This window comes from Tachypleus tridentatus, chromosome 13, assembly GCF_004210375.1.
Source record: "Tachypleus tridentatus isolate NWPU-2018 chromosome 13, ASM421037v1, whole genome shotgun sequence".
Taxonomy (NCBI): domain Eukaryota; kingdom Metazoa; phylum Arthropoda; class Merostomata; order Xiphosura; family Limulidae; genus Tachypleus; species Tachypleus tridentatus.
The window spans coordinates 237,580,294-237,596,133 of record NC_134837.1 but is presented as its reverse complement, the minus strand read 5'-3'; the positions used below and the strand labels follow the sequence as shown (position 1 = coordinate 237,596,133).

At 32.0% G+C, this 15,840-nt stretch overlaps 1 protein-coding gene across 1 annotated transcript; it reads right to left on the bottom strand.

Moving 5' to 3' along the window:
• Positions 1 to 1,004: 1,004 nt before the first annotated feature.
• Positions 1,005 to 12,654, bottom strand: LOC143238757 (methyltransferase-like protein 27). Its single transcript, XM_076479271.1, has 6 exons — positions 12,526 to 12,654; positions 10,433 to 10,574; positions 7,198 to 7,320; positions 4,370 to 4,508; positions 3,027 to 3,119; positions 1,005 to 1,454 (listed from the first exon to the last, which is right to left on the bottom strand). The coding sequence occupies exons 2-6, from the start codon at positions 10,556 to 10,558 to the stop codon at positions 1,279 to 1,281; spliced, it is 657 nt and encodes a 218-aa protein (XP_076335386.1). The 5' UTR covers positions 10,559 to 10,574; positions 12,526 to 12,654; the 3' UTR covers positions 1,005 to 1,278.
• Between the last annotated feature and the right edge of the window lie 3,186 nt (positions 12,655 to 15,840).

The following is a 15,840-nucleotide window of genomic DNA, read 5'->3' as shown; positions in this document are numbered from 1 at the left end:
TTTACACTACATCAGTAGTTAAGTTCACTTATTAGTAATTAATTTGACGTTTATATTTATAATCCCTTTAATTACCTTCATGGGTCTTATTACTAGTACTAAACTTTCTCGAATTTTATCAACTTTACTTTTTGGTTATTGTTGAGGGTTTAATACTTTCTTTTACCTCACCCCCTCACCTAGTGGCACATCGGTATGTCTGCGGACTTATAACGTTAGAGGAGTTTAGACATTATTCGTGGGCAGAGCAAACCTCCCTCCCCAATTCATGTATTTTGTGAAGTAGACCGCACAGAAACAACGAGGTTTCTTTTTTTAAAGCACATTGCTACACAAACGGCTGTCTGTACTTTTCTCTTTGCGAGTATCAAAATTCTAATTGTAAGTGTAAGGGTAGAGATGTTGTGTCAGGCCTCAATGTTTGATATATTGGAATTCCTTTTAATCGCAATACGTTGTCATAGAAAATCGTTTAAAGTTTTGTTTATAAACGTTGATTTTGAAATTAAATAGTATAATTAACATGACATCTAAGGTAAAACTTGTACCTAAACAACTAATGTTTCCTCGACATAATAAAACGAACTTTATTTTCTCCCCTTTAATATCAGTATCACTACCAATATTGGTTTGAATGTTTGATATATCTAATTTTATTATTCCTATTACACTTTTAATATACAAATAATTTTGCATTATTAGCTCAGTATATGAATTTAGATCCATACGAAGCTGATCGAACTTTGTTGGGTTGGTAGCGGATTAGGTTGTTAACAACGAATGTACCTAACTGATCATTTTATTCCTTATAACTAATAAGAGTAAACTTATACTTATTACGTTGTTGCATTTTATTTTTGATCAGTGTACAGTAATCACTACGAGATCTTTCTTGAAGACCTGAAGACATACTGAAGAATGATAAACTCATAGTAATCAGAAGGTAATACAGAGATATGCAGTGTAGGTTGTTGTATTTATACAAAATGGTAATCAAGTCAGAGTTAGAGGCTAAGCACTTTTTATTTCACAAACTGAATTATTAGACTTGTTAGCTTTTGTAACATTTTCCCAATGTCTAAAACGTAGGAGTATTGTGCTGAATAACGATGCTTTTTATTTCAGTTTATATCAATTTTTTTCTTTTTTAAGGACAAACTGAAAAATAACTAAAGTAAATATTTTTAAAAATAATTTTTGAAAACGATAACTCACTTTTATATTAAAACTTAAGTCACCAAAGAAAGCTGCGTTTTTGTTTCACTTCGAAAATTCGAGCTACGATTTTTGCATAACATAAAAAAAAGCCCATTCTTTACGATAAAAATTTTCATGACGAATGGGATCTTGAAGAGGTTTCCACTTCCCGTTGTCTGTTAAATCAGCCATAACAGTCTTGAAGGTTTCCTTAGCACTTTCTTCAGGTAGATCTGTAATCCAACAAATTAATCCTCCTAGCAAGAAAATGTTGGTTATCATTGTTTTAACACTATATCTCAAGCTAGTATAGGGCAAATAATAAACAATTTGAAGAACTTTTGTTAACCAGCTAAGAAGTAATAGCAGTTACGGTAGGGGCTTAAAGTATTGAAACACTAGTAAATATATAGAGAAAACGATTTTACAGTTACAGTTTGAATAGAATGTTGTTTTAGACTGTGTTAGTACACCTCGTAATTACTAAATATTTTATTTAAATATATCAGTTATTAATTTCATTCAATAAATGTAAGATATATTTTTGCTACTTAAAAAGTAAAAGAAATTTGTATTTTTAGTATAAAATGTGTATAAGACCATACACGTGTATGTAATACAATTTAATATATGAAATGATAAAAATAACATATACAAGAAATTTACTAACTTTATAATAAAAAGTCTTATTACGTATCAAAGTATCCTACTTGTCAAGCCACAAATATCAGACCGTGCAAAATTGCTGTCATGTGTATTTGTATATATAGTAATAATAATAAAAATATTCACTTTCACATAAAGTGGAGGGAAACGTTTAAATAAATCAGGATTCTATCATGATTACATGTTTTTCACTTCTGATGATGTGAAACGAAGGCTACTCAGACATGTAGTCTAACATTGGCCTACAACCAAGTAAAATTATTTTGAAATTTAAACATGTAACAGTCTGAAGTAACTCGATGCCATAACTGGGATTGAAAAACAAGATATTTACGTTGACAACAACAGAAGTCTAAAGTGTGACTTACACACTGTTGAAATCCAAAGTTGATAAGTTCCCATACACAGTAAACAAACAAGATTAATAAGTATTTCAATAAAGGAAGACATCAAAATAAGAGAGCCATTTAACAAAAAACAAACAAATTATATTACATATTTAAATTATAAAATTCCTAAGAACATCGAGCAAAAATTTAAAAAATATTACGCTTTAACCATATCTCATGAACTAATTTGTTAAATAGCAGCTCCGTGCAGGGTTTTTATTAATTGCTTAGATTACGAGATTACATATAATGTGTTCATAAGTTACATACTCTTGTGCATTATATCTGTAGGTAATTTACATATTTTTATGCAAAATTAGTGATATCTGTAGGTCACCACTAGGAGAACCTAATGTAAGTCTCAAAGTACAAATTATCAGCTAGATGATAGGTTAGCATTTTAGCATAACTAAAATTCAATCATAAACTAAACGATAGAAGGAGTCATAAATAAAGATAAACAAAACAGTAATCAGAAAAAGAACAGATAATTCATTTCACAAATGTTGATTATATTTTTAATTTTATAATTTAAATAAGTGTCAATTTAATTTGCATATTTTTCATATGTTAAGATGTCTTACTTCTATAGTCTATAACAATTACATTTTATGTTAATGCTTTCTAGTTGCATGTTTCTCATGTAGACATTAGAATTACGTGAGCGTTTATCAAATTATTATAACATTTAAAAAAGTTGATAAATATTATATAAAGGATAATGATAAATCATGTCATTAGATTAGGTTTGTGTAAAAGAGAATTAACACGTACCTTGTTTTACCATCTTAATAATATCATAGAAAGCAGTGTATGGAATATGTCCTCGTCCAATTGCTCCAGCCGATATAACTACGTCATAAGTACCTGTAAGGGTTGTAATTTATCAGTATATATCGAAAGAACGTGAACAAGTGTATGTGTGGTTGGTGTCTTCTTAATAAACATAACATTAACATATTGTTTGTTATCAAGGAGGAATATGTGATATGTATTACTAGAAGTGTTAACAAACATCCTGTTAATTAGTTTTTAGTTTAATTTCTACATTTGTACTTTGTAAAGACAAGTGCCAAATTCCTAACTTTGATCCGTACATAATTTTTACACTGTTAAAGTTTGCTCAATACACGTGAAACCACGACATTCTCATATTTAAACAATTGTTGATAAGTGATTATTTGGTGGTGTTTAAAACGTACGATATTTAGAGGTTTATATATCTGTATAATTCGGTTCTTTTAGTTAAAATTCAACAGCTATTTTAGTTTTCATATCCTGTTTCAGGTTCACTTTCGTTACTTGGTACTGTTAAGCTAAAAAGTTCCTTAATTGCCTTCAGTTTTATGACTCTTACAAACCAGATTCTATTTTCGTAAGTTCTTTGAAACTGATGTAACCTCACCTCTTCCTTCGAGCTAGAATCTGAGATAAATGTAAATTAATAATTAAAGCTATCGACCACAGTAAGCATATAAAGACAAAACTTTGCCATGCGCTCGGATGAACTGAAATCTACAATTAAAGATTTGGTCTAAAAAGTCGAAATGATCATAAACAATGTCACTTTAGTATCATTATGTTTTGGATTTTAATGATACTTCTTATTTTTTACAAATATTTGATTTTCTGCGGTTTCTAGTACTTGCATGCTGGATTAATATACTGTTGAATATTAACTTTGACTTGAGTGGATGAACACTTTGATGATACTTAAATGTTTAAATTATAAAAATGAAATGAAATCACCACTTTCAAACACAAGAAAATGAATACCATCTTCGTTACTTTTTCATATATTGTGTAGTTATATGAATCGACAAGTTTGACTTTGGTTTATTTTCCAAGGATGTCTAGGTTTTTCCTTTTATCATAATTCTTACAATATTCACTATTATTATTGACTTGGTAGTTTTGCAAATATATTCTTATCATCCTTGAATCACGACTTGTGAAGTCAACATTTTCTAAATTCACCTGACTTTTTGCTTAGGTTCATTCGTGTTTTTACTGATTCACACTACTTTAACATAATTAAACTCAGCAGTTTCCCGCTATTTTTTTCAAATAACTTCTACGCATTTTATTTTAACAAATTATATCACGACAAAACATACCATCTTTGATTGGTGGCTCGTCACCACACCCTAGGTAGAACTCAAAAAAATTTCTGTAGACATTTTTCCTTCGTGCGACTTCTAACATCTCTGGTGTTCCATCTAGAGCATCGATATACTTGTAACCCATTGCATTCAACTGTAATACAATAAAATGAAAATCAATAGATCGCACATAACTAAATTAATACGAACATTTGTGTTATTAAGTGACTATAAACGTGGGTATGGTATATTTAAACAGGTTTACAACATTATGTTTCTCATTTTTTTATGTATTATCGTGCAATACTTTATCATCGATATTATTTATTAATAACTGCCATAAGTTTACATCTACAGGTAATATGTTCTCATTTTCGTTTATTCAAATATATTATATTTTCTCTTAAATCGGCACAGCGAAGCAATAGCCTTCCGACTTTTATATCAGCCAGCCTGCATTTAATTAAGTTTCCTTTGTTAATAACACATTTTATATTAATTTAAAGTTCATGAATTGTCTTGCCTTTTTTATTCCACTAATTACAACATCATACACTTCATATTCTACTTGCTAGTTCCTCGAATCTCAGGCTATTTCTAAGATAAAGCAACCACGCTAGGTTTATCTAAAAATTATTAATCGCAAAGCGAATAGAAGTGTTGACTATCGTGGTATTTAATCTGCGCCAATGAAAAATGGATTTTTATATTATAAAGCAACGAGTTCACATACGTATTATTCGTTTCTGACGTTTATCTACAAAACGGAGAATGCTTTGGATGTGAATGTGCTTTCCTGACAATGAAATGTGGAAGGAAGATATTATCATGAGGTAGGACTATTCAGCTTTGTCGTATTTGGACTTAATGAAGAATGGGGCTCTGATTTGTACAGATAGATTACTAAAGAAAAAATTTACACGTATTTTAACATGATAAAACAATGTATCACACTGCATGTTACGATCATAAGTAACAATTATCCAGAATACGCTTGACTCTCCATGATCTCAGTCACACAGAACTATTATGAGATGTTTATTAATTCTACCATAGGAACAGAACGAAAACTGTCATAACACTTCAAACTGCTTTGCAAAAGTATCGACGACGATTCACTAACTAAACTATGATTCTTGCTATAAGAAGGCCTAGAATTCAATTTGGACTGCAGATGGAAAACAAATGACAACACTTACTTTTTAAGATGTAATTTTTAGATTTTTTGGTCATTTAGCTTAAATAATTAAATTTTCATTAAGACTTATTATGATTTCTGTACAGTTTTATTTCCTATTAAAAACTTCATATACATATACTTTTTAAATGTCCGTTTATTATAATTATATAATGTTCATATCAGGATGAATTGTATAATGTGTGGCTAAATATTGAAAGGGATGACTTTCAAAGTGTAACAGTCTAACTGCGTTTTAATTAAGATGTTCTGTCTCTGAATTCACCATGACAATCAAAGTGATCACTTGAGTGATGTCGAGAAAACCCACTTTTAGAGAAAAATATATACGTAAAAACGGCTCGGTGAACCTGACGATGACCGAAGAAGGTCGAAACGTTGTTCGCTCCTCTACGTAAAAAATTTCTCAATCCAAAAGAGCCATTTTTACATATATATATATATAAAGTGATCACTTATTCTATCCTAATGCGTGAGCTCGAAACGACCAGGTGATTAAGGCGCTTGACTCGTAATCTGAGGGTCGTGTCACACCAAACATGCTCGTCCTTTCACCTCTGGGGGCTTTATAATGTTGCGGTCAGTTCCACAATTCGTTGATAAAAGAGTAGCCCAAGAGTTGGCGGTGGGTGGTGATGACTAGCTGCCTTCCCTTTAGTCTTACACTGCTAAATTAGGAACGGCTAGCGCAGATAACCCTCGTGTAGCTTTGCGCGAAATTTAAAAACAAAAACAAACAAACTAGTTATAATTCTTGTCTTGGGCATTTTTACGTCTAAATAAATGGTTTAAAACTGCGGGTTTTAACAAAAGACAGTTATTAAAACTTCAGCATCAATTAAAGTTCATGTAAAATGGTCTGTGTCATAAATAAGAAGTGTCATCTTGAACACTTGTTAAAAGAATTATAATAATAAAAAAAACACTGAAGTTTGAAGTTTTTTTAAACGACTCTAATATAAAAAAGAATGCGAAGTAAAGAAACATTGCTGTAAACTAAGGAAAAATACACAATTATACCAACACGGAATTTGATGTATAGTATAGAAAAGAAGTGGCATAGACACAAAAATGGATGTGAAGTGGGTGTGGAAATACACAACTTCATAACTACAAATACACCATACAATATTTTCGCTCCAGTAGAAATAAGTGGCATTAGAATTATTTATATGTTGGTCCTCTCTTGTAGGCGAATTCCACATCAACCTTAAAGACCTTTCTCCTGTTGTTAATGAACGGATATGATACAGATTATTCCTCGAAAGTACCCATAAAAGTAACAAATGGTCTTCAAACATTGCTAATGAAAATGGCACATTTAATTGTAACATCATTCACGGTGTATGAACATAGTTGTAAAAAAAAAAATTGAGTGCATCGTTATTACATAAATATAAATATAGATCCAAAAACTTTTATTATAAAAACGTCTGTTCTTCGGTATTAATGGGTGTACATTCCTTTCTAATTTTTGGAGACAAATCATCAAATATTCTATAAGCTAGTGAATTTAAGAAAACTTGTTACAAGTATCTGAACTGAATATTACATTTTACTGCAGTATTTATTCTCTTCGTTAAAAACAATATGGAACTAAAAACTTCATAATTAAACATTTCAAGATGGTAGCTAATTATTTTACCTTTTCTCCGAGAGCTCCGGTTCCAGCTGCTATATCTATGATTTCGACATTTCTTGGTATATTCAGGTTTGCAAATGATTTCACAAATAATTTGGGTCCGTTGTAATCAACTTCTTTCACGTCCTATAAAATTATAAACGATAACAATTGAAACATCAAAATAGAGAGAAAAACACACGATTTGGTAGACAGTTTTAAGGCTTCCCATTCATGTTCCTTATATTAATGTTTCTTCCTTGCTTATCTGTGATGATAATGATGCTACTAATATTGGAAAGATATAATATTTATTAAATATAAAGACGACAAAATGTTTTCTTAAATATTTGAGGAGAATTACAATGAATAATTTAGCAACTGTCTTACCCAAAATACCCGGAGTCACATGTAAGGGTGCATTTTTTTCCTTTAATCAAAGTGTTTTTCTTTAGTTTTCTTTACGGAAAAATCGAGCACATATAGCAAAAAAACACTTTCTCTATTTTAAACAAGTCAACGTAATCATACTCTAAAACCCGGCTATTTTACGATTTAATCTGACATCATACAAATTACTTTTTCAGTTTATTACAGTTTATTAACAAATTACAGTTTTTTTTTCAAACTATATTAAACTGAATAAAATGTTCATTTATGCGCATTTTAGGATATGATACATTAAATGTGGTTTCATATTTACATTTGTTTGCTCTTGGACTCAAAGATACTCTGTGTTGTAACCATTATGAGTATCAAAACTCGAGTATTCGTGTTATAAGTCTTCAGTCTTACTGGTGAGATTACGGGGGCATATGTTAAACGTAATTAATTTTTGTTTTGTGGGGACAACTGTGAAAATAATATATATTGAAATCTCATAATGAAAATAAAAATTGTTATTAAATGACTCAAAAACCCTACAAATATTGTGAAGAAATACAGTTAGCAGACTAAAGCTGTCCTGATTGGCCTTGAATAGGCGAAACTGGAATCCACAACTGAGGGTACTTCGAACCAAAATACGTAGTAGGCCTCTACATCACAGATTTATTTTGAATGTTACCTTTTTTAAGAGGAAAAATAAATCTGTAATATACTTGCCCGTTCAGGAGTATTGCAAGAAAATGACTGTTTTAGTTACTGCTAGATATATTTATTTATAGAGAATTTAAAGTATTATTTTGTTACCTCTGAAATATATACACGTTTCCCTAAATTAATTATTTTCTTTTTATTTCATGGCCAAGCGCGTAAGGCGTGCGACTCGTAATCCGAGGGTCGCGGGTTCGCGCCCGCGTCGCGCCAAACATGTTCGCCCTCCCAGCCGTGGGGGCATTATAATATGACGGTCAATCCCACTATTCGTTGGTAAAAGAGTAGCCCAAAAGTTGGCGGTGGGTGGTGATGACAAGCTGCCTTCACTCTAGTCATACACTAATAAATTAGGGACGGCTAGCACAGATAGCTCTCGAGTAGCTTTGTGCGAAATTCCAAAACAAATTTTCTTTTTATTTTAAAATATTGACATGACATACTGTGCGTTTCTAGATGTGGTAGTTATTATTTACTAAGTTAGATGTCTCTGGTGATTTTACGTGATAATATAATCACTTACAGAAAGAGCAGTGTCATGTATTCAATAGACTGACTTGCATTCAGGAAGTATTACTGAATACATGGATACAAGTCTCGTATTTTTTTATATTTTAGTTTATATATCATTAGTATGATCTAATCACCTTATTATCTCACGCACTCACACCTGTGAATGTTTGTCTTACTAAATCTAAAGTGTTTCATTTAAATGTCGAGATCGTATGAAGCTTTGTTCAGTTCAGTTTCTAATTCAACAGTTGCTGTCTAATATTGCCTTAGTTAATCAACATTTTTTGATTCACCAAAGTGTAGTAAATAATTTTACACTGTAGTATCCCTGGAATGCTTCCTTTTTGGCCTTCTGAATGATGGAAAAAGTGCTGTATGTAATTACTCATATTACTCAACAGATGTTCAGATAGCTAAAGTTCTCAGACTTAACCTACTTCATTTCTTCTGCTTTTATACTACAGCCTTGTTGAAGAAACCTGTTCTAAACTTGTAGTGCGTTCTATTAATGATAACGTTTGTGTAATCTGTATCTACAATATGTCTACCTGTTGATGAAACGTGATCTAAACTTGTAGTGCGTTCTATTAATGATAACGTTTGTGTAACCTGTATCTACAATATGTCTACCTGTTGATGAAACGTGATCTAAACTTGTAGTGCGTTCTATTAATGATAACGTTTGTGTAACCTGTATCTACAATATGTCTACCTGTTGATGAAACGTGATCTAACAATTTGACAGTAGAAAAGGACGGTTGCAGGAATGTTGTGGCACAATAGGTGTTAGAAGACTATATGTCCGATACAAAAAACAACAAAAACTATAAAATGTTAACCCTAGAAAACATTTACATCCTATACATTAGAATTTATTATGACTTAACTAAATGTGTTACCAGTACTATTTATTCAATGATCATTAAAAGTAACTGAAAATATAAAACGTTTATGGTTATATTTTAACATTTTAGAAATTATAAATTGGTTTGAAAATTTATGTTATTTTAAAACACACACACACGAGATATCAGCACAAAAGAGTGGTAGCACTGAGAAAATTGTTCAACTTAGGTTTTATATTGTCAAATAACTTGTAACAGTGCAGGTGAAATTGAATTTGTTATACCTACCATAGAGCTGGCGAAGTTGGATTTGTCATACCTGAGTTACAGCACATGAAGCTGGATTTGTTATACCTACCTTGGAGGAAGTAAAGTCAAATTTGTTATACTTAATTTTGAGCAGATGGAGTTGAATTTGTAATACTTAACTAATAGTTAGCGAAGCTGGATTTGTTATACTAAACACAGAGCAGGTGAAGCTAGATTCATTACATCAACATTAGAATATAAAGCTGGATTTGTTATACCAAACACAGAGCAGGTGGAGCTAGATTCATTACATCAACATTAGAATATAAAGCTGGATTTGTTATACCAAACACAGAGCAGGTGGAGCTAGATTCATTACATCTACATTAGAATATAAAGCTGGATTTGTTATACCTGCCATAGAGGATGTGAAATTGAATTTGTTATGCTCATCTTAGAGCCAGTGAAGCTAGTCTTGTTATATCTACAGTAGTTAGTTGAAGCTAGATTTTTTATACTTACCTTGTAGCAGATAAAATGAGATATGTTATACCTACCTCGTCATAGTTGGAAGCCCAGTTTGCGTAGAACTTTTTAACTTCTTCGGGTGGTTTTTCTCTTAGGCATTCTTTCATAAACGCGTCTACACTTTCATATCCTAGAGCTTTAGAAGTATTGGACATCTTTCTTCTTTAGATTCTAGTGTATTAGAAGAATTTATGACTTATTACTATCTAAAAGTCAAGATTAATATCTGTAATTTATTTAGAATATATTAGTTATAGCCAGATTTACTTACGTCTGACCGCCTGTAGTTTGTAAAAACTACCGACAGAAACAGTCAGGATGAATACAAATCAGTTTAGACGAATTTTCAACATATGAACACCAAGCTAAGATTAGTATTATCTGTTATAACATTTCTTATGTATATATTTCAGTTAATAAGATTTAATATTTCAATCAATGAACAGTAAAATAATTTTGAACTCTCCCATTTTTATGATATTTATTAATTACTTAAACACTTACGTCTGTATTCATAACTGTAGACGTTTTTAGAAAATTAATTCAATTTGCTTTGTATTTTCGCTATTCCAAAAATACGCGTAAAAAAGTAAGTACAACATTATGAAACAAATATGTACATCGTACAAAAGACTGTCAAACTAGTGTTAATGATATGAATATTCTATATATCATTATTATTACTTTATTTGTAGTTAAAACGTATGATCTTGATAGTACCACGTGATGGGCTGGTGAAACAGTAATATTAATACCTATATTATGTTCTTGGGCATATGTCTTCTCGAGTACATTACGTCTCGCGGAAAATGCGTTGTAATTTTTTATTTTGTTTAAATATAACTATTGATTTTTAAATAAAAATATACTGTGACAAACATGACGCATGGATCCTAATATCAATATTATGTTTTGTAATGCACGTATTTTATGTTCGACGTGTTTCACCATAAAATATTTCATGAAACTTTTCACATTGTTCAATTTTATTTACGATTCCTGTTTGAAAGTTTTCAAATTCCCAATTTTTATTTATCTTATTTCATAATTAACATAAGAGATTATTGTAACTGTAATGAATTAGAAAATACATTCTTTCTTATTATAACTGATAATAATAAATACATGATTATAATGCGTGTTATTTTGTCAGTGTCAAGTTATTGCTTCAACATCCGAAATACAATTTAATATTTACGGCTTTCCTCTAAAGTATTAGCGCCCTCACGTCACGAACCTTGGATCCTTTAATCTGAACACTAAGTATTAGCCTACATATGAACAAAAATTTGTTAAACCAAATAATAAATTAGATATTTACATATCAAGCTCGTTGCCAATTTATGATGCAGTAATTTCTTCTTTCCTTGTTGGCCTGGCATGGCCAGGTGGTTAAGGCACTCGACTCGTAACCCGCGGGTTTGAATCTCATGATGACTAGCTGCCTTCCCTCTAGTCTTACACTGCTGAATTAGTGACGGCTAGCGCAGATAGCCCTCCTGTAGCTCTGCGCAAAATTCAAAACAAACCAAACAAAATATTTTCTTGTAAAAACAGATATCAATTTCGATTGGAACTGAAATAACAAACATAACAACTTCGTAATCATGAATAACGGTGAATAAAGTTCATTAGACTTTCGGCTGTACTACAGTTCTTGATGTTTTTGTTTGCTTTCTCCTTAAGCTCAAAGCTGCACAATGGACTATCTTTGTTCTGCTAACCAGGCTCTTATGAGAACGTAAAATCTAGGATACTAGCGTTTTATTCGTACAAACTTATCGCTGTGCCACTGGGAATGTGCGAGATTCTTCAATGTTACCATTCTTTATTCCATCATTTTACTTTCAGCTTTAACTTAACAGAAATGTCATTGTAATTACACCAAGGTAATAGTATATAACCTAACAACAAGAACTAGGTTTATATTTAAAAACGACTGCTATGAATAGCACTACGTAGAGGAGCAACTACTTTCTTCGGTCCTCGTCAGGTTTTATAGCACAATGATAGATCTATCACTGTTCCCCCAGAAAAACGTTGTTGTTTTGTTTTAAATATAATGTAATAGTATAATATTCCTGAAAAAAAATTATGACAGTCATAATATATATTCACTTACGTGCTGTCTAGCTTTCAGCTTGAACCTTCTGAATTTTGAACTTTATCCTTTTGGTATTTTGAACTTCTGATTGTAAGGAAGATAGATCTGTTTTTATACAGAACTTTGTGCCACCTTTGACCAAAAGGGCGCGCTGAAAGGAGAAAAATAAGCCCCCTAGCAGCAAGAAAAAATTCCAGAAATTTATTTTCTCCTGACAACAGTTCTTAATAAATGTTTAGTTATATTTTAAGATTCATAAATTTAATTTCCAGCTACCTGGTCATCCCATAAGTAATGTGCGAAAATTTAATACAGAAAGTGGATCATCATTTCTGTCTTTGTAGAAAGATTTAATGACTAAAATATATAGTAGGACGTGTATAAAAATGTTCAGACAAATAAATGAAACTAACCAAAATTCGCTGTTTCAGATTATTAATCAAATAAGCCCTTATGAAGATGAATGTGACCGAGGAGCACATTAGGCATAAAAAGCTTTATGAGTTTAAAAAAGGGAATAGTACAGAAGAAACTACATGAAACATTCAAGGTGTTTATGGTGCGTAGTTTCTCAATGAAAGAAAATGTCGAAGGTGGTTTGAAAAGCTCAGTGACTACAGCTTAAGTGATGTGCCACGTTCAGGTGGTCCTGTTGAGTTTAATGATGACTTGCTGCTGGCTGCGCTTGATGAAGATTGTGCTGTATCGGTTAAAGAACTAGCAGAGAAACTTAATTCAACCCATTCAACAGCTTGGAAAGATGTCAAAACTTCGAAAATGGGTCCACCATGATCTAACAGAAGCCAGCTAGTCTTAGAGCAAGAGTAGGCATTTACACTTCTCTGCATTCTCGTGAAAGTAACTCACCTTTTTAGGACAGATTAGTAACTGGAGATGAAAACAGATATATTATAAAAATGTTAAGCTCCGAAGGCAATATCTCAGTGCAAGTAAACTGGCTAAAGCATAGTCCAAAATAGACCTCCACCCTCAGAAAGTCTTGTTAAGAGTTTGGTGGGATATTGTTGATGTGATTTACTTTGAGGTACTGCCACTCATTGCAACGATTACACCAGACTTCTATTGTCAACCGTTAGAGCGCTTGAATGTTTCACTGAAAGAAAAGAGGCTTGTTTTAATCAATCGTAAGGATGTTGTGTTACACCAGGATAACGCACGGCCCCATACAGCAAGGATCACATTTGTAAAGATTGAAGATCTAGACTGGGAAAAACTTCCACATCCTCGTTATTCTCCAGACCTTCACCATCTGATTATCGTCTATTCCGAAGTTTGCAGAACTATCTTGATGGAAAAGAACTTGGAACACACGAATATGTCAAAACTACCCTCTCTACATTCTTTTCCTCCAAACCTCAAGAATTTTATAGAAGTGGCATTCAGAAGCTTGTGAATCGTTGGCAGGAAGTAATTAATAATAATTGAACATACATTATTGATTAAATAACATTAAAAGCGTTTGAAATTCTTTCTCTTTTTCTGAACCTAAAATCGGACATTATTTAATGGATGACCTGATATTTAAGCCAAATTCTTATACCACTGCTATAAAAATATAGTTTCCAGCTCAGCCAGTGAGAAGTAAATCGTTCCCATTAAAAAACAACAACACACTATTGTTCGAGATTTATTTATTATAATAGAATTTGGTTTACTTTAAAACAAACTTGTGTTTAAAATATTGCTCGTTAATTACCGTAATTTTCTGAGCTGGAGAAGATAAGTTTCCGTTTATATGGTATAATTTTAAATATAAGAAATTATGGGTTTCATTACTTGTGTGTGCTCTTTTTCACACGGAAGACTAGCGAATAGGAGTTTGTTTTTGAACATCGCGCAAAGCCACACGAGGGTTATCTGCGATAGCCGTTCCTAATTTAGCAGTGTAAGACTAGAGAAAATATAGCTAGTCATCACCTCCCACCGCCAACTCTTGGGCCACTCGTTTACCAACGAATAGTGAGATTGAACGTCCCCACGGTTGAAAGGGCGACCATGTTTGGTGCGACGGGGATTCGAACCCGCGCCTTTCAGATTACGAGTAGAACGCCTTAAACCATCTGGTCATGCCGGGCTCTCAATAAAGTGTACTTAACACCGAAGATTTGTTGTTGTTGCCAACGAGAATGAATAATCCTCTACTGGTGCGTAAGGCTCTTGGCTGAAATGAAATCGCGTCTTTAAAAAAGAAAAATGACTATTAGAAGCAACCAGTATATGTTTAATAATATCTGTTTGTTTGCTTAACTAATATTTTAGTAAAATCCTTGAAATAATTGGTGTATTATCTGCTCATTGTGTACACGTATTACGGATAACAACTTGCTCCTCTGTACTCAGGCTAGTTTTTAGCCTCACCTTTCAAATCTGGATCAGCTCCTAACACTTTCTAACATAATTACAAATTGTGTTAATTCATATAAACTTTCGTGTGTGTAGCTGTTTGATTTTGTCTGACTCTGTTTGGTACTATTGCCTAATCTATAACTTTTCCAGGTGGCACTTCCAGTTTGACTGTGTGGGTATTTGGGTATTGATGTTGTTAAATACCCAGGAGGGTCAGGTACATTTGATCTCTTCCTCCCTCCCGAACGATTATAGCGTCTGTCTTTAGGGTTTTTTTTTTGGTTTTTTTTTAAAGCTTTGGGCCAGAGTAAAAGTATAACATCATACTCAGGTCCATTTCAGGGCTCAGTCCATGCATGGACGAACAAGAAGTTTTTTTGTTTTTTTTCTTCATTTAATTTTTTTCCATATATATATTTTTTTGTATTTTCATATATATATATATATTTTTTTTGTATTATTCTCCTTTTCCTCAAATGAGAGAATGCTACTACTAGTTGTAGTAACACACACACACACACACACAAAGTAATAACAATTATTCTTATTCAATACTTGAATAATAATTCAAAAAGAGATAAAAAAATGATTAAAAAATAAAATAATAATTATAAAAATAAAAAGAAACAAGGACTAAGTGTCTAGTGCATAGTGGCCAGCTTGTGTTACATTTCTTAAATATATGTTAAAGGGGAGAGGTATTTAGGACCATTTACATCATGTACGTGATATCTGTCGAGATCACACATTACGTCATTTTTATGCCAATTCTTATTGAAATATTTTAGAGAATTATGCAAGAGTCTTTCAGCTATTGTATCTATGTTTGCATACTTGTGCATGAATGTGGTTGAGGTGCTACGTGGTACTTTATATGCTGAAGTTAGTACAGAATTTTGTATACGTTGAAGTTTCTGTACATGTGTGGGTGCTATGTTAATCCAGGCAGGTGATGCATATTCTATT